This window comes from Abramis brama, assembly GCF_963993115.1.
Source record: "Abramis brama genome assembly, chromosome: 13".
Classification (NCBI taxonomy): Eukaryota; Metazoa; Chordata; class Actinopteri; order Cypriniformes; family Leuciscidae; genus Abramis; species Abramis brama.
In genome coordinates, this window is record NC_139975.1 from 29,658,013 (window position 1) to 29,677,079 (window position 19,067).

At 41.7% G+C, this 19,067-nt stretch overlaps 1 protein-coding gene across 9 annotated transcripts in view; it reads left to right on the plus strand.

The window, feature by feature from the left end:
* arhgef9b (Cdc42 guanine nucleotide exchange factor (GEF) 9b) overlaps nucleotides 1-19,067 on the plus strand; it is a 74,091-nt gene that overhangs the window by 33,658 nt on the left and 21,366 nt on the right. For 6 of the 9 annotated variants that reach the window (XM_084133730.1, XM_084133725.1, XM_084133726.1 and 3 more), the window contains 7 exons: nucleotides 1,360-1,539; nucleotides 1,801-1,890; nucleotides 8,065-8,265; nucleotides 8,660-8,839; nucleotides 9,059-9,291; nucleotides 18,245-18,374; nucleotides 18,507-18,638. In XM_084133730.1, the coding sequence (XP_083989856.1) occupies nucleotides 1,360-1,539; nucleotides 1,801-1,890; nucleotides 8,065-8,265; nucleotides 8,660-8,839; nucleotides 9,059-9,291; nucleotides 18,245-18,374; nucleotides 18,507-18,638 (1,146 nt within the window). The remainder of the gene's footprint in view (nucleotides 1-1,359; nucleotides 1,540-1,800; nucleotides 1,891-8,064; nucleotides 8,266-8,659; nucleotides 8,840-9,058; nucleotides 9,292-18,244; nucleotides 18,375-18,506; nucleotides 18,639-19,067) is intronic. The other 3 variants (XM_084133727.1, XM_084133728.1, XM_084133733.1) reach the window with 1 other exon arrangement.

Below are 19,067 nucleotides of genomic sequence, written 5' to 3' on the forward strand. Positions count from 1 at the left end.
CTCAAACTGTGTTTCTTAGGTCACAAACTAACTACCTTGTAACCAATCACGTCAACGTGCCGGCGGGCTTTAGCATATCATTAACTATGACCGCTCTTAGTCCAGTATATTTTTCTGTTGATATGAAAAGTCAGGTAAATGTAACACCTTGGTAAACCTTGATTTAAGCACTACACTATATACAAATTTTAAAAAAGACATGATGAGGTGGTGAGAATAGTGACTTATCTCCATAACAAAATCTCGGATGGCCACAAAATTATTAATTATTAATAATTATTAATATTTTATGAATCGTTAAAATATTGGTGTCCATGATGCTGTGAGCACAGAGACTGTCTTTCATTGCTTAGCTGGGTCTTCAGGCTATACAGTCTGTTAGTTCACCTAACCTCTCGATCCGAGTCATTTGTTCTTTTGTGACGTCACATCCCCATAGGCTGAATGCAGTCTGTACCGGAAAACGAAATTAGTTCACCTCCCGAGTCTTCGGGTCTGAGTTGTACGTTCATCGCGAGTTTTGGAAAAGAACCATCATGACTGAAATTCATAAATGTATAAACTATAAGAAATTTGTGACCAGAAACGCATCACGTAAAAAAAAAAAAGTAAAAAAAAACAACCTTACTACGTGCTTGATTGTAAGGAAGGTTGGGAATTATTAACTAATTTCTGTATCCAATATAGCTGTCACGTGACAAAAGAACAAATGACTCAAGCCCGAAGAGGTGAACTAATAATTTCTGTTTCCTGTGCAGATCCTATGGGATTTTGTGCAATAGTCAATGCAAAATGAACAAATCAGCCTCTGAGACAACTCGTTATTCCTGAGTCATATTAAAGATTTGTTCAAAATGATGATTTGTCCATGATCGACCCATCACTATTCTCACTTGAAACAGAGGACTCGGAAACAGCATTCCTTACGTCACGACTTAACAAGCAGATAGATGCCATAAAGGACAAGAAATTGTTGTACTGCATGTGTAGATTATAAATGAGCTTGTGAATCACTGCAAGAATGCGTGGTTTAGGCTCATTCTGCATATTATATACCCTAAGATAATATGGGACTAATATGAATCCCTATGATATGGCACAAAGGTGTACCTTTGAGGAAACACTTTCACTTATCATAGTTTAATGAGCAGACACAATTGTGATGCGTTCAAAACATTGGGCTGTATTTGCAAGAGCTACTGAACAGCCCAACACAGCAACACTGGCTCCACCGGTGGCATGAGTTTGAGACGGGACTGTTTTTCTGAGGTATGGAAGATGGGGGAGTGTGTTTTTGAAACAGTCACGTGTGCAAAAGAATGAACGCTTCTCCATCATGGTCATTGTATTTTTCTACAGTTGATCAGTGGAGGTTCAGTGGTCAGCGCAGAGGCGGTATGGGATCACGTGACGATGGCCGAGAGGGAGTTGGCGTTTAAGGCGGGAGACGTCATCAAAGTCCTGGATGCCTCCAATAAAGACTGGTGGTGGGGTCAAATCGATGACGAGGAGGGCTGGTTCCCCGCCAGCTTTGTGAGGGTAGGTTTCATCCACATTTTGGACTAACTCTCTCATCTCATCTTATAAGGTCATTGATCTTATTAGTTAATTGTGATGCGGCTCAAGGTCTCAAGTGAAGAAATGAGGTCTTGGGACACTGATCCTGATTAGATGCGTCTGTCTGGACTTTGAAATGAACGCAGTCAGTGTTGCCAAGCCACTTCCATCTCACTGTTCCATTTCTATTCTTCCACAACAAGAGTAAATTAAAACAGTGTATTTTTGTTATTCTTTCCAAAGGTTGATCCCCACCCTCCTCAACCTTACACAAAACCAGTTTTCTATATCAACCCTATAGCAACTCCAAGGTTCCATAACACAACAGCAAAGGTGCGTTCCCAGCTCCTCAAATCTCATCAAGTGCTGCTGATTTTGTCAACACAGCCGTCTTTCACAAAGCATTTTAAAGCATCCAGCTGAAATCACGCTGTTAGTGTGTTTCATAGCTTTTCAAGTAGATTTAGAACATAAGCATCCAACATGTTTCTTCATTACATGTGCTGCTTTGGATCAGTTTTGTAGCAGCCTCCAAATCACAGGCCTCATGTTGAAATAAATGTTAGCAGCTGCTTTTCATTCAGAACCATCTTCTCTTTTTTTTTTTGCCAGGCAGCATCCTATTTTATGTTTGCATCTTTGTAGATGCCAAGATTTGTAATGCAACAAGTGTGTACAATTTAAAATTCTCTAATAATTCCAAATGGAAATTCACAGGCATTGGTACGTATTAAGCTGTTTTTTTGACTGGGAACATGGTTTTAGACGCTCAAGCAAATCTTTCTGATGGGAACGGGTTTCTTTGTGATTAGTAGGCCATGCAAGGGAGACTTGTGAAATGGAGATGGTCAATGGTCTTTTTTAAGAGCCTCTGAAACTCAGACTATGACAAGACTAGAGGTCGACCGATAGTGGATTTTACCGATACCGATATTTAGGTTTGACCGTACGTGCCGATAACTGATTCATCAACCGAATTCTACCGAAAATAATTTAAACATTAAAATATTACAGGTTTCTTTAGCTATTACCTAGAAACATATGTAAATTTCATAGGTAACACTCTGCAAGTCCTATTTGTTAACAAGGATGTATTAGCTAGCTTTCATGAACTAGTATATACATTTTTTTACAGCATGTATTAATATTTGAGCAAGACAATTTTACCTTGATCATTCATGTTAGTTCATAGTACATTAACTAAGGTTAACAGATAAAATTAAAATTAAAACTCAATTTCAAATGTATTAGTAAATGTTGAAATGAACAAACTAACAATGAACAATACTACAACATTTATTAACCTTAGTTAATGCTAAAAATGTAATCTTATCGTAAAGTATTACCATTTCATATAAATCCTGCTATGTACTGTATGAGTCTGCTATGCTTAAAGATGGCCATCTTTAAATATCTGCAAAGGCCAGAGCATTAAAATTGTATAAATGTATATTACATGTATAGTGTCTCAATTTATTGGCTTCTATATTAGAACACTTGATGATTATCTAATCAAAATAACAATATGTATTGCAGTGATAAAAAAGAATAGAATCAAATGTGTTTCTGATTGGTTTATGTCTCTGTCGGCTACATGAACATATTGTTGAGAAAGCAATCAAGTCACTAGCTTTAAATATGCAACTTCGCCGGCTAATGAATACATAAAAGTGACAAGATGGATATAAACTAATGCAAATAGATTGTAACAATTGCGATATTAAACATTTGGGTCAGGTTTGCGTGTATTTTTGTCACATTGTTTTAACCACTTGAGGTACTAATGTTAGTCCTCTCAGCCTCAACGGCAAACATACTTTCTCTGCTAATGCAGCATCTAGTCAACAAATTAATTACTCTATAATGATATGGCAACATGGACTGTAGTGTTCTGTATTCATAGTGTTTCGCTGTCAGTGTTTTAAATACGCATCTGAAGTGTCAGCGCTCTCCATGAAGCGTGTTACAATATACAAGACGCGGTGCCAGTGATAGTTTTTATTTGGCCTCTAGAGGCCGCTCTTGCTCTGTATAATCCAGCAGTCTCTTCTCAGCTCTCTCGCACTGTGTAATGACAGCATACTCTTCTCAGCCGCTCCAGCAACGGACGCAACCCAGAAAAACTATCGATAGGGATTTTGCCGATAACGATAGTTCCAAAACTGGTGAATCGGTCGACCTCTAGACAAGACCCAGACACACATAAAAAAAATAAAAAACCTTTCTTTAGTATTCATTTAAAACAATTAAGTTTAATATTATTGTCAATGTTTCCAATTTCTTCAAATAACTGAAATTTTAAATAAATATTTTTGCATTGCTACATTTTTATATTAAAGGCACAATATGTAAGATTTGTGGATTAAAATATCCAAAAACCACTAGAACAATATTTTGTTGACTTGTGTACTTATATTATCCCAAATGTTTCCCAGAATGTTTAAATCCAGAGAAATAACCAGTTTTAACCAGGACACGGACCGTATGAATGACATCATACCCGCCTTTTTATTTTGTAAAACCATGGAAACACCAAAGACGCTTTAATGGGGACCTATTATGCCCCTTTTCACAAGATGTAAAATAAGTCTCTGATGTCCCCAGAGTGTGTATGTGAAGTTTTAGCTCAAAATACCCAACAGATCATTTTTTACAGCATGTTTAAACTGTCACTTTTTGGGGCTGAGAAAAACGCGCCGTTTTAGTGTGTGCCCTTTAAATGCAAATGAGCTGCTGCTGCACGGCACAGGGGGCGGAGCCTCAAGAGTTTAGTTTAATTACGGTTATAACGTATTTGTCATCTGCTTGTATTCACTATTAATACAAGCCTGCTGTAGCGGACCCCGTCCGAATGATGGCCAAAAATATACTGATGAGTTTAACCCTCTGGGGACCACAAACGCGCCCGCGCGTTTTGCTCGTTTTTTTTTTTTAGCAATGAAAATAAACACTAAATGCTCTGTTAATTTTGATCTTTCATTTTCGTGTAATACATCAATCGATCCTGTTCAGTTTCTATTTTTTTTTCTGTATACTCACAATAAAAATAAAGTGTTTTGCTTTTTGACAAATAAAGAAAAATTAACATGATGCGATTTCTGCCTTCTCTCTGTCAGTAAACTCCCATTTGAAACGCGTTCGAAAATGATCTATAACTCCGCGAAAATTCAGTCAAACAGGCAAACAGACCCACGGGCATAAAGCTTGAGATCGCATCTTTTAAATGAAGTCATTTATATAAAAAACAAATATTCTCAGCTTCTGTAATCTGTATAAAAAGAGAGCGACTCCTGTCGAGCTCATTACGACCTAATTCACAGTAATGTGACCACTCCCCGGAGAGCGCGTGCTATTCAAACGCAAATTCTGAGAACTATTTCATAGCTGTGAAACGCCCACATCAGCTGTAAACAAAGCGCGTCGCGACTCCTCGCGAGTGAGACATAGCCTACCTTATGGAGAAAATATTCCTCAGAACAGTGCTGATGAGGAGCAATATCTCCTGAAATGAGGAGCAGATTCCGCTGAGGAGTGAGGTAGGCTGTTTTCTTTTCTCACGTGTGGAATAACGTTATGGAATAACGTTAGTGTAGGCCTATGTAAACCGCAAAAAGATGAATCGCATTTCTATAATATGACTCGCCTTTCTGTGAGATGAATGAAGGGGACATATTTGTAAAGACTGTTTAGCCTAAATATGAATCGCGCGTCTGTGTGTGAAAGAATAAACTGCTTTGCTATAGCCTACTGAGATGAGTAAAAATCGACTGGAATATGTTGAAATAAAATGTATTTGTATAAGCAACGTATTAAACTGAAAAAAAAACCATTTTTGTCAAAAATAGATGTTAGATGTTCCAATGTTGGCTATATTCAAACTAATGAATACATATGATAAAATGTAGGCCTATAATCTTTTTTTTTTTTTTTTTTTTTTTTTTTTACAAAGAAAGAGTACACTTGAAATATTGTTGAAATTGTAATTATTGTTGTAATTGTAACCTTTTTAATAAAATAGCAAAACATATTTACAAGAGAGATGTAAGCGAAATCTTAAATGGTCAATATAAGTCTTCTTCTAAATACATCTTTTGTCCTTGCATTGTGGCTCAGTCAGTTTCACACCTGAGTGAATGGCTCATTATACAGAGTGGGTGGGACATTCATAATCTAAGGTGTAAACTACTCCTCCCCCTCGCATATTGGCTTTCCAAGCAAAACCTGTTTTACACCATTTAAATCAATGTATTTTTTTTTTGTGAACGATAAAGCAAGACTATTTTTACATAATTTTGAAGCTAGAACTCAAAGGGACAACATCCATTAGTCAAAAGTCTTGTGGACACATATTTAATATGTGTTTTGTGGTCTTAATTCAGCAACTTTCATTTTAATTTTTTCCAATAACCACGCATAAACATTATTCTCTTAAAAATACAAACATCTACATACACGTTGCTTGCATATTATGGTAGCCCTGTTTGTGCTATATAGAGTGAATTTACACCTTTGCCATTAACATGTTTATAAATAACTGAAAAAAGCACAAATGTCAAGGCATGTCAGAACATCTCAAGGACCCCCAAAACAGCTTGGTCCCCAGAGGGTTAATAAAGTTTATTTTACATCACACAAAAGATGGAGCTTCAGTTTTACTCCAGAAAATCACCGTAAGAGCTGAGTAAACACAGTATAAGAAGTGCGCAAGTACATAAACGAATTTCGGTAGAGTTGAGGGAGCATTTTCTTCGAAAACAAAATTAATCCACCTCGTCTACAGCGGCTGGCTCAGATTTCGGGAGTAAATAGAGAGAGCTATGTGGATTAATACATCCAGCCACACAACACCTACAACTCTTGGGAGACATTCTCGTCAGTGCAGCAATGGTGGATGTGTACAATTCGCTGTGAACTCGATCAGGGCGGTTCTATGTTAAAACGGCAGTGCCTGTCAACATTTGTGGGCGGGGCCTGTGTCTGTTGTGACGTCACACCAGCCCCATGGCTGAAAACAGGTCGTTGGGAGACACTGTTTATGATTTATGGGGATTAAAAAAAAGGAGTGAGTGGATTTTTATCACTATAGGGTGGTTGTGTACACACACTGCCAGCACACATTTTTGTCCAAACACCATGCAAATGTGAATTTTGCATAATAGGTCCCTTTAATATATTATGTGTTTTATTAGACAGGTGAGCAACGGTTTGGATACATTCATCGACAGAAAACGAATCATTGTTATATAGCTCAACACAGTTAGTCTTATTGTTTAACGCTAGTTTTCTTGATTTACCACGAGTACCATGTTTTATCATACCGAATATCGATCTAGTTTACTGCAGTGTGTAGCAAGTGTCTCATAGTAGCCGTGTAGTAGCAAACGCACAGAGTAGTGTTATAACATAACTTTCAAGACACTCAAATGTATCTAAACTGTTACCCCACATATATGACTGGAAGAGGTTGTCTGCGGCATAATAAAAGCTCCACTGCTCTCGAGCCGAAATCACGGCGTCATCAAGCTACGCCTTTGTTTTGAATAAGCGACCTCTAGCGACGAAAATAGTGTGTTACATAGTGTGCCTTTAAATTCATACTTTTTTGTTATTTTACACCAAGAACATGTTTTCATAATGAACATAAAATAAAAGCACAAGGCTATCAAGCAAGTTTCATAGATGTTTTTCACACCGTTTTTTACATCCAGTGTGTGTTACAAGGGATGCACGATCTTCAGATTACTTATTTGAACTAATAAAGTACCACACTACTTTTGGAATTTATCCATAATACCCAGTTACTTTTTTTTTAAGTACATCATTTTTTCTATTTATTCAGTGTATTTTAAAAACAAAATTGAAACGTCACCCTTTTCCATAACCTTCTAGGCCTTCTCAGTGCAATAAAAACCACAAAATATACTGGCACTGACCCACCACGGAAACAATCCAAGACATATTATCGTAATATAACATTCAAGAGTGTGATTCATTGTTTCCCAGGATTGTGATTCCTATTTAAATCGATTAATGCCACCATTATATTTCTGAGCCCCATTAAAACATAAAAAGTCCATGTGAACTGCATATATGCTACTTTAGAAGCAGCTTCTGTGCCACCTTGCCACAATGTGTGGTTTCTTAAGAAACCATAAGCTGAGACCCAGACCAAAGACACATATTTGGTCTTATTACCAAGGCCATGAGAGCAAGACTCAGTCGTCATTCGTTTGGAATAAGAAGTGTCCAGTCGAAATGGTTAAAGAACAACTATCTTCAGTGGAACTCTGCAGAGAAATTAATTTGCATTTTTGTAACCATTGTACTATGGGACCTTTAATTGCCCAAACTTCTCAGTCCAAACAACTGTCTGTCAGTCAGCAAGCCCTATCTCGATCCCAGTGAGAATTTGGGTCAGACCTGTTCCCCGTTGCAAAACTCACAGCTTGGAGTTTCTGTATAATGTATGACTCTATGCCTCTGTTTTTTGTTGTTTTTTTCTGCCAGCTATGGGTTAACCAGGAAAATGTGGCCACAGAATCAACTGAGGGTGCCAGTGAGGTGCAGAATGGACACACTGACCCGAGCAACGGCTGCCTGTGCATTGGCCAACCACTTCAGAACCGAGATCAGATGAGGGCCAACGTTATCAATGAGATCATGAGCACTGAGCGTCACTATATCAAACACCTGAAGGACATATGTGAGGTAATGCTGCCATTATCAGATGACTATGATTGTTGACCTCTTGGTATCATTGAGAGATTAAAGTGATAGTTCACCCAAAAATGAAAGTTGCCATAATTTATTCACCCTCGTTTTATTCCAAACCAGTAAGACTTTTATTTGTCTTCGAAACATAAATGAAGATAATTTTAATGAAACCTGAGATAAGTCCATTCCACCAAAACTTTGATGCTTGAAAACATTCTTTGTAGCATTGTAAAAAATAATCCACATGAATCCAAGGTTACTGAAGAGACATAATCATTTAGGAAGAATGAGTTTCCGCACACTTTCACTGTTAGTCTGTGGTGGACATCACTTGATTTACTCGTCTGGGGCTTGCAGAATGCTAAACTGAAGGTGTTTCTCTCTGTAGGGCTACTTGAGGCAGTGCCGAAAGAGGATTGACATGTTCAATGATGACCAATTGAAAGTGATTTTTGGTAACATTGAGGAAATCTACAGATTTCAAATGGGATTTGTGCGGGACTTGGAGAAACAGTACAACATTGAGGATCCCCATCTTAGTGAAATTGGACCGTGTTTTCTGGAACATGTGAGTAAATTTCCGTATGACTTGATATTAACAATATCTTATTTGAAATTATAGCCATTTTTAGCTGTAGTACCTACAAGCTCTTTCTAAATCTAGAAAATTTCAAGCATGTGTATAATGGTTGGGTGTTGACTATTCAAACTTTTTAACTGATTCATGAAAACTTTAAAAAAGTTTAATTTGATTCAGTCCTGACCTTAACTACTGTCTTCCATACAGCAAGACGGTTTCTGGATCTATTCAGAGTATTGCAACAACCACCTTGATGCCTGTATGGAGCTCTCCAAGCTGATGAAGGATGGGCGCTATCAGCACTTTTTTGAAGCCTGTCGCCTCCTCCAGCAGATGATCGACATCGCCATTGATGGCTTCCTCCTCACCCCTGTGCAGAAGATCTGCAAGTACCCACTACAACTTGCAGAGTTACTCAAGTACACAGCACAGGAACATAGGTAACAAGTTTGTGAATCTTTTGAACTCACAATTACAGACAAACGCATCTGACTAAACTCAGTTTTCACAGTGAAGCCTTGAATTTAGTAACTTGTTAATTTTTCTTTAGCAGCAAAACCTTCATCAAATGTGTTCTGTTGCTGCTTATATTATAAGACTTTTATACAATTTTGAACCATCCCTTCAAATCTGTTTCAGTTTATAAATATTTCAGGTTTGTCCTGACTCCTGATAGCACAGCCCACTTTAGATTATGCCGTCATCCAAACTGGTTAAAAGAGGACCTTTTATGTGTTTAAGTGTGTAATGTAACTTTCTTTAGTGTGTAATGCTGCTGTTTGAAAAAGGTCTAAGGTTAAGGTATACTTTATTGTCCCAAAGGGAAATTTGTCTTGGACTCAAAAACACAATCACTGGATCACATAAAACATATAGTAAAATAACACAACACAACACAATTACACATAAATTAGAGAGGGGGGAAAAAGGGAGCGAAATATGTCCCATCACAAATGCATATGCCATAATTCACAAATATACATCTAAGTACATAAACTAAACTAAAAAAATATAATTTTTTTATTTTTATAGTTTAATTGCAGAAGGAATGAACAAATTCTTAAACCGGTTTAATCTACAACTTAGCATTCTTAATCTCCTACCCGATGGCAGCATTTCAAATTCACAGTTCAAGGTGTGTGTTGTATCATGCAGAATCTTAAATGCCTCCCTCAGCATAGACTTTATGTACAGGGTCTGGAGATAAAAAGGTTATATTCTGCCCATGGTTTTCATGGCCGTTTGAATAAGACGTCCAGGCCTGGATTTCAACTATACTGTCAAATTACCATGCCATAGGTGTATTCCGTATCTAATCACATTCTCCAGTACAGCTTGATAAAACAACATCATAATCTTACTACTGACACCATAAAGTCTGAGCCTTCTCAAAAAATACAATCTTTGCTGTAACCGAGTGCACAAGTTGTCAACATGAACATGCCGTGTAAGAGAACAGTCACTATAAACACCAAGATATTTATATGAGAACGCCTGTGTGATTGGAACGTTATGAATATGTACTGGGCTATGATCTCCAATTGACTTTGGATCAAATATCATCTCCTCAGTTTTCTTCACATTCACAATTAGTTGGTGTGCATCACACCACTCTACAAACTAGTTAATTTCAGAGTGGTAAGACGAGATGTCTTGATCTTTATAAAATAAGCTAAGAATAGCAGTATCATCACTAAATTTCACTATGTAATAATTAATGTTTTTGCTAACACATGGGATGGCTAGGGGGTAGTCAAGGCTACTTCAGGGGGTCCAGAGACCATGAAAGAAAATTACGGCCAGATTTATTTACTGCTTGTACCAGCACAAACCCTCTTTTGATATTAAAAAACTACTGTCAGGATTTACTAAAGACACGCAGTGAGAAATTAGCACTGAAAAGGTGTGGACAGGGTTATTTTTACAGCTGACCTTATTGCAAATGCATTCGTAGGAGTTTCACTTTCAGATGCCAAATTTATGGGAGGAGAATATTTAAATGAATCATGCAACATGATTCTCTAAGGTTTGTGGTAGTCAGTTTACCATAATTGGGCTTGTGCCATAATTTAACACTGAAAAAAGCATTTCTTATCCCATTTAGCTCTTGACATGGCTGTGATAGGAGGAAGAACCGTGGAGAGTGTGTGGTAGAGGGGAGAGAATTTTCTCCACTCATGTTAATTTATTTGAAATGCCAAAGGAAGACGCTACCCGAACATATCAATTACCAAGCCATGTTATTTTTAATTTGCTGCGACCCTATGCTAATTTGCGCTGCTCTTGGTAGTTTGCATTGGTCATTATGGAAATGAGCTGTGCTATTTATTTTGCTCATTGCTAAACGCCATTTTAAACCTTAAACATACTTCAAATATAGGCTATGATGCACACCAGACAGGCCGCGGTCCAAAACAGTGAATCTAATCAACACACAGGCAAAAAGTTCACTTGAAGATTGAAAAAAGTGACGTAGATGAGTTTTGCTGTAAAAAACATGATCTATATATTTTTTATCTCTCTATATGAAACATAGACTTTTGTTAATCTAGAGAAATGCCTATACACACTCTTCCAGCCTAGGGTGAAGTCATTATGTACATTAACAATGATTTTGGACAACTATAATATAATTTAAAGGAAAACTTAATAGAGTTGTAACTTACTATCTCATCAATAACATTTTGAAAAGTGCAGTGTAAAATCTAATTAGTTAACTTTACTTAAAAAGCTTGCTAACTGATTGACTTGGAAAAAAGAATATGGTAAAAAAAACAACACTTTTTTAGTTTCAACAACAACTAGTTTCAAAAATTAATTTAAAGTTACATACGTATACTGGGTGTGTATTCCGAACAACTCATTTAATTAAGTTGAGCTAACTAATGTAACATTTCCTGCAACTTGGAATTCCTTAGTTGTATTTACTTGGACAGTGATCTGATTTACTTGTTAAAACCATTCAAACTGATTGCCTTAAAAAGACCAAGTAAGTGTTACTCCAGTAAATTAAGTGCTTCAGTCATCCAGCTGGCCATAGCTAACTATCTCTAACTAACAGAGAGACTACCACTTTATTAGTGCAGGTACTGCTGTTTAAATAAAGCAGTCTATAGTTTTAGAGTTTGCAGACCCATCCTCGACCGGAATACAGGCCGAATAATATACCGACACAATAGAGACCCTTTGAAAACGCTCCGGTTACGACTGTAACCTCGGTTCCCTGAAGAGGGAACGAGCGTTGCGTCGAGTTTGACGCTATGGGAACGCTTTGCGTGATGACAAGCACATGTAGAATCAGTCCAATGGCGTGGCGGAACGTCAGAGGCGGGTGACGTCACGTACCAGGAAGCTATAAAAACCGGCCCGAAACAGAAAATGACAGCTTAATAAAGTCTGAAGTCGTGCTGACAGGCATGAAGGAGATATGGCAAGGTGACGCAACGCTCGTTCCCTCTTCAGGGAACCGAGGTTACAGTCGTAACCGGAGCGTTCCCTTTCAAGGGAACTCGCGTTGCGTCGAGTTTGACGCTATGGGAACGTCTATACCAACGCCTCCATAGCTACAAATGTCTGTCCTGTGTGAAATCTAGTAGAGCAGCACTAGGATGACAAAACATGAGACCCTGGAGCAGAGTCTAGATCCAGAGAGTAGAACCTGACGAAAGTGTGCGGTGAGGACCAGCCTGCCGCATCACAAACGTCCTGTAAAGAAACTCCTGAAATAAGGGCCTTAGAGGCCGCCATACTCCTAGTAGAGTGCGACCGGACAGCCAAAGGAGAAGGCTGCCCAGCCGCCTCATAAGCAAGTGAGATAGCCTCAACCACCCACTTGCTCATTCTTTGCTTAGACACCGGGCCTCCCTTGTTAGGGGAGCCAAAGCAAACAAATAACTGATCACTTCTACGCCACAGGGCAGCTCTGTGGACATAGGCGTCCAACGCCCGAACTGGGCAAAGCAAATTATTAGCCTCCTGGTCCGCATTCTGGAAGGGAGGAGGACAAAAGGCCTGCAGAACGATAGGTCTGACCACATTAGTGGGGACCTTGGGGATATAACCCGGTCTGGGATGAAGAAAAGCTTTCACCATACCCGGAGCAAACTCTAAGCATGACGGAGCAACCGACAATGCTTGCAGATCCCCTATTCTCTTAAGAGAAGAAATAGCCAGAAGAAAAAGAGCTTTCAGAGTTAGAAATTTCTCAGGAACCTCCTCAATGGGCTCAAAGGGGGCCAGGGACAGGCCTTGTAGTACAATGGACAAGTCCCATGGTGGCACCCTAGAGCGAACTGCAGGCCTCAGCCTCCAAGTGCCACGAAGGAAACGAGATATTAAAGGGTCTTTCCCCACAGACATTCCACCCAAAGGAATGTGGTAAGCACCTATGGCCGCCACATAAACCTTTAAGGTGGACGGGGTCAGACCTGCAGTGAACCGGTCCTGCAGGAACTCCAGCACTGTACCAATTGGGCAGTTAACTGGGTCCAACCGACGGTCACTACACCAAGAAGTGAAGACTCTCCACTTCAGGGCATAAAGTTTCCTCGTGGAGGGAGCTCTGGATTGTAGAATGGTCTCAACAACCTCAGTTGAGAGACCTGACTCTATGAGCTGGGCCCCCTCAGAGGCCAAGCCCACAGGTTCCACAGTTCTGGGCGGGGGTGAAATATTGAGCCCCCTGCCTGGGACAGAAGGTCTCTCCTGACGGGTAACTCCAGAGGATGCCCGTCGAGGAGGGAGACCAGATCGGGAAACCATACTCTGCCCGGCCAACGCGGGGCTATAAGAAGCAGGCAAACCCGGTCCCTGCGAACTCTCTCCAGAACTCCCGGGAGCAGAGCAACTGGGGGAAAGGCGTACAGACGTAGCCTCGGCCACGTCTGAACCATAGCATCCAGTCCCAGAGGAGCTGGATGCGTGAGGGAGAACCAAAGTGGACAGTGAGACGTCTCTCGAGACGCAAACAGATCCACTTGTGCTTGGCCGAACTCCCTCCATATCAGCTCCACCACCTCGGGGTGGAGCCTCCATTCCCCGGGCCTCGGCCCCTGCCTCGACAGAGTGTCTGCTCCTATATTCTGGACCCCGGGGATGTAGGCTGCTCTGAGTGACAGCAACTTCCCCTGGGACCACAAGAGGATATGGCGCGCCAGATTGGATAATGGGCGCGAGCGCAGACCCCCTTGGTGGTTGATATAGGCGACTACCGACGTGTTGTCCGTATGCACTAACACATGGTGTCCCCTGAGATCTGTGATAAAGCTCCTCAGAGCCCGGAAGACGGCTAACATCTCTAGGCGATTGATATGCCAGGAACGATGATGGTCTTCCCACAGACCTTGAGATGAGCGACCCTCCAGGATCGCTCCCCAACCCGTGAGGGAAGCATCCGTCGTTAGCAGTTTGCGACGACAAGGAGCTCCCAACACTGGGCCCTGGGACAGGAACCAAGGTTTCTTCCACATAACCAAGGCACGTAGGCATCGCCGCGTGACCTTGATTGTGCGAAATGGGTTGCCCCTCGGGGAAAACCCCCTGGTCCTGAGCCACCACTGCAGGGGCCTCATGTGCAGCAGTCCAAAAGGTATCACGTTGGAAGCTGCCGCCATGAGACCCAACAGTCTCTGGAACTGTTTGACAGTGAGTAGCTGGCCTAGCTTTACACTTTTCACAGCTGCAAGGATGGACTCTATACGTGGCGGTGACAGGCGCGCCTGCATCGACACTGAGTCCCAAACCACGCCTAAAAAAGTGGTCCTCTGGAGTGGAGAAAGCACACTCTTCTTGGCGTTCAGCCGTAACCCCAGCTCTTTCATGTGGGCGAGAACAACATCTCGATGTTGAACCGCCAACTGATGCGACTGAGCTAAAATCAACCAATCGTCGATGTAGTTCATTATGCGAATACCCTGGAGGCGCAGCGGCGCCAGAGCTGCATCCATGCATTTGGTGAAAGTGCGGGGTGATAAAGCTAGGCCGAATGGAAGAACACGATATTGGTAAGCTTTGCCCCCGAAAGCAAACCTCAGGAACTTCCAATGACACGGACGGATGGAAATGTGGAAATATGTGTCCTTGAGATCTATCGTGACAAACCAGTCCTCGGATCTGATCTGTGGCACGATCTGTCTCAATGTTAACATTTTGAACTTGAGCTGCATGACTGAATCGTTCAGAACTCGAAGATCTAAAATGGGACGCAATCCCCCGTCCTTTTTTGGAACTATGAAGTACCGGCTGTAAAACCCGGTTTCCCTGTCGGAGGGAGGTACATATTCTATGGCCCCTTTCTCTAACAGAGTGTTCACTTCTTGTTCCATAACCAGAACCTGCTCGGGGGCCACCACTGTGGGCAGGACCCCCATAAACCGAGGAGGGCGTTTCTTGAATTGTATCAGATACCCTCTTTCCACGGTCTGCAGGACCCAACGAGAAACATTTGACAGTAGTTTCCACGCTGTCAAAGATTCTACTAGAGGTACCAGCCTCTCGAGACTGGTTTCTGGATTTTGTTGTTGTTGAGCAGTCAATTCGACGCCCTGTAACGGCGCACCGGCAGGGAGCGACCGAACAGACTGCTTTAACACCCTCCTCGGAGGGGGCGGGCATCCCGAGGCCACTACGTTTCCGGGTGGTCCTTGAGATATGTGCTCGCCGGAGACCGCTGCGCCCTGTAACACCGGAGGCGGCAGGGTTAGCAGAACGGTCCCCTGAGGGTACCGAAGAGAGACGGGCACCGTAAAAAGAGGTGTTAACCGCTCTGCTTCGGGGGGGACTACCCTCATTAGTCCTGAGCCCTCGGACGTCAGGATTTCTTCCCAGCAGCCTTCTTGGCGGTAATAACGGTCCGCAGATCCGCTTTACCCCTCGAAGACTGCTGGGTTTGAGCGCGCCCTCCGTGTCCCCGAGATTTTTGTGGGGGAGCACGGGAGGACACGCTCTGCTTCTGAGTGGCACGGTGCTCAGCGCCCTTTTTAGAGGAGTGAGGCTGCTCCCGCTCAGCAGCCTCATAGAAAGAACGGCGGGGAAGAAGCTTTTGGAGAGCAGCTGCTTGTTTAGCGGCTTCTTGAGATTTTGCAACCGCAATATTCACTGCATCCCCAAATAACCCGGCAGTGGAAACCGGAGCATCTAAAAGAACATGTTTTTCTTTGTCCTTTATATCGCTTAGATTGAGCCACAGATGCCTCTCAGTGGCCACCAGGGCTGCCATAGACCACCCGATAGATTTAGCGGTCTCCTTGGTGGCCCTGAGAGAAACATCTGTGGCTCTGCGAAGTTCAGCCACAGTGTCGGGACCAATTCCCCCGCCCTCCTCTAAATCCCCCAATAATTCTGCCTGATATGCTTGCAGGATGGACATCGTATGCAGACACGCTGCAGCTTGACCAGCGGCTGCATACGATTTATGTACCAGGGACGAAGTCATTTTTACTGGCTTAGAGGGAAGTGTAGGAGCCTTCAGGGAAGATGCCGTTGCTGGAGAGAGATAGCCCGCGAGCGTCTCTTCCACCCTCGGCATCTCCCCATAACCATACTCTTTATACTTTGAAATAGAGGAATAGAGAGAAGTGTGTGGTGTGTATACTCTGTGAGACACTGGTTTCCCCCACGATCTCGACACCTCGGTGTGGAGATCGGGGAAAAACGGCAGGCTCCTGCGCTGGGGCTGAGCACGAGATGGCAGGAAGCGTTCGTCGAGCTTACTTTTCGAACGAACGTCCTGCCGATCCTCTGGCCACTCAATAGATAGTCTGTCAACCGCTCTAGTAATGACATCGAGCAGTTCCTCAAACGCATGAGACTGAGGTGGCGAATCCTCAGACTCAGCTTCAATACTCACAACATCCAACTCCTCAGAGCTGGATAGTTGCAGTACTGGTACCTCTATCGGGGGGGAAGTAACCGCAGCGCGTGCTTCCACACCCTGATGAGAGGCACTGGATCTATCAGAAGGATGCTGAGATAAGGCAGAGCCCGTCTCAACATCCACTGATAAATCCATTTGTGAACCCCAGGACTGAGATCGACGCCGTGCCTCGGCAGCGGCGGGACCCGAGCCCTGGGGAACGTGGTCGGGATAGAACCGAGCCAGGCGGGATCGGAGTGTACGCAAAGGAAGCGCACAGCAATGCTCACAGTCACCACCCTCGAGTGCTGACTGGGCATGCTCCTCTCCCAAACAAACAACACAAAGAGTGTGTGTGTCACCTCCCGTTAAATAACGCGGGCAGGGATGGACACACACTCTAAACTGCTGCTTGCTCGCCATACTGAATAATATAAATATATACAGACAACACCAAATAAGACAGACAGATTTCAACACAGAGCGCAACTGAAGACTCAGAAAGCTGTCATTTTCTGTTTCGGGCCGGTTTTTATAGCTTCCTGGTACGTGACGTCACCCGCCTCTGACGTTCCGCCACGCCATTGGACTGATTTTACATGTGCTTCAAGACGTCATCACGCAAAGCGTTCCCATAGCGTCAAACTCGACGCAACGCGAGTTCCCTTGAAAGGGAACCAAACATAACAGAACATTAAACACTTGCAAATCTCCCCCATATTAAGCTTGTGCAAAAACACACAACATAACTTAATTTCAACATTTGCTCCTAGAGTCTGAAGCAAAGCATGCTGGGAACTAGAAATCTGATGCAACTCATTCAGTTTAAGTTCTGCGTCATATGATCAATTTATATTAACTAGGGTTTTCTGAGTAACAAAGGCATAGTATGCAAATAGTACAATTCCTAGTTCCTACAATTCCTAGATTTTTACAGTTGTTATGGAAAAATGTATCTTTTCTCTATATTTTAATTTCAATGATTTAACAAATGAATGCCAAACATTCATTTGTCTGTATTTTGAGTTTCTTTTATGATGTTAGTACAGTTGCAAGGGTGTGTGTGAGACTTCAGAGGTGGAAAGATTCCCGGGGGTAGGGGAGCCACAGGGGTTCCTCTGTTTCTTTTGTTTGGTGGGGGCTGTAAGAAATAGCTTTGAGGAGAACATTATAAAACTGCCAGCCAAACACCTCTGAGGGGTCTCACTCTGCCTGCAGCTGGACTGTGGGTAGACTGGGAACATTTCTTGCAAGAAATAAATATCTTTTAAGGACAATTTGAATCTTGATGTCTCTTATGCCTGATGCTGTTTTGTTAGTTATTGTTTTTGCCGTAACACAGTTTAAGTCAACTCAAACTCAAAGTCAAACTCAAGTTTTAGGTAGGACATTTGTTAAGTTTTACAGTGTACAATTGTTTGTGTGTTATTAGTTTGGTCAGATTGTGTCTTTACTGTGACTTATGTCCAAACCATGTTTTATGAGTTCTATATGTATATAATATATCAATAGTCTGTGGGTCTTTATGTTTCCCCCCACAGTGATTACCGCTATGTGGCAGCAGCACTTGCAGTCATGAGGAACGTCACCCAGCAAATCAATGAGCGCAAAAGAAGACTGGAGAACATTGACAAGATCGCTCAATGGCAAGCCTCAGTGTTGGACTGGGAGGTGTGTTAAGTTGTGTGGAATCAAACTTTTTTGGGAATAACACATTTTATCAATAAAAGGTTCTTTAGGGTGTCCACTTCCGATCCTAGTTTGTGTGCCTTGACTGCCAAGTTTTGTTTTGTTTTTACTTAGGGTGATGACATTCTGGACAGAAGTTCAGAGCTGATCTACACGGGTGAGATGTCGTGGATATATCAGCCTTATGGCAGGAGTCAGCAGCGAGTCTTCTTCCTTTTTGATCATCAGCTGGTCTTGTGCAAAAAGGTACATGGCATTTACAAAATATATTGTGTTCCCTTTGAAAAAGGATTTGAGGTCTTTCAGCATGAACAATGAGAGAAATGTAAACACTGATCATAAAAATACTCATAGACTAATTTAAATTCATAAGCATTTCTTAATTTACATTGCCAGATTTGAATCTCAAAATGTGATTATAAATTAGAACTGCATTCTAAACGCATCCTAAATCTGTATTTTTTCATACATGATGTATCTAAAATAACACGAAATAGCACAAATTAGGAGTTGCAGATCTTTTACAAGTGAAATCAGTTGAAGTATTGCAGTAGTTAGAGGTACCAACTCTCAAGCATTTAAGACACATGCTTTACAGGATCTGTATCACACTCTGACATCACCATGCTAAATCTGACAAATAATAAGACAAAATACATTACTACAAATCTGCTC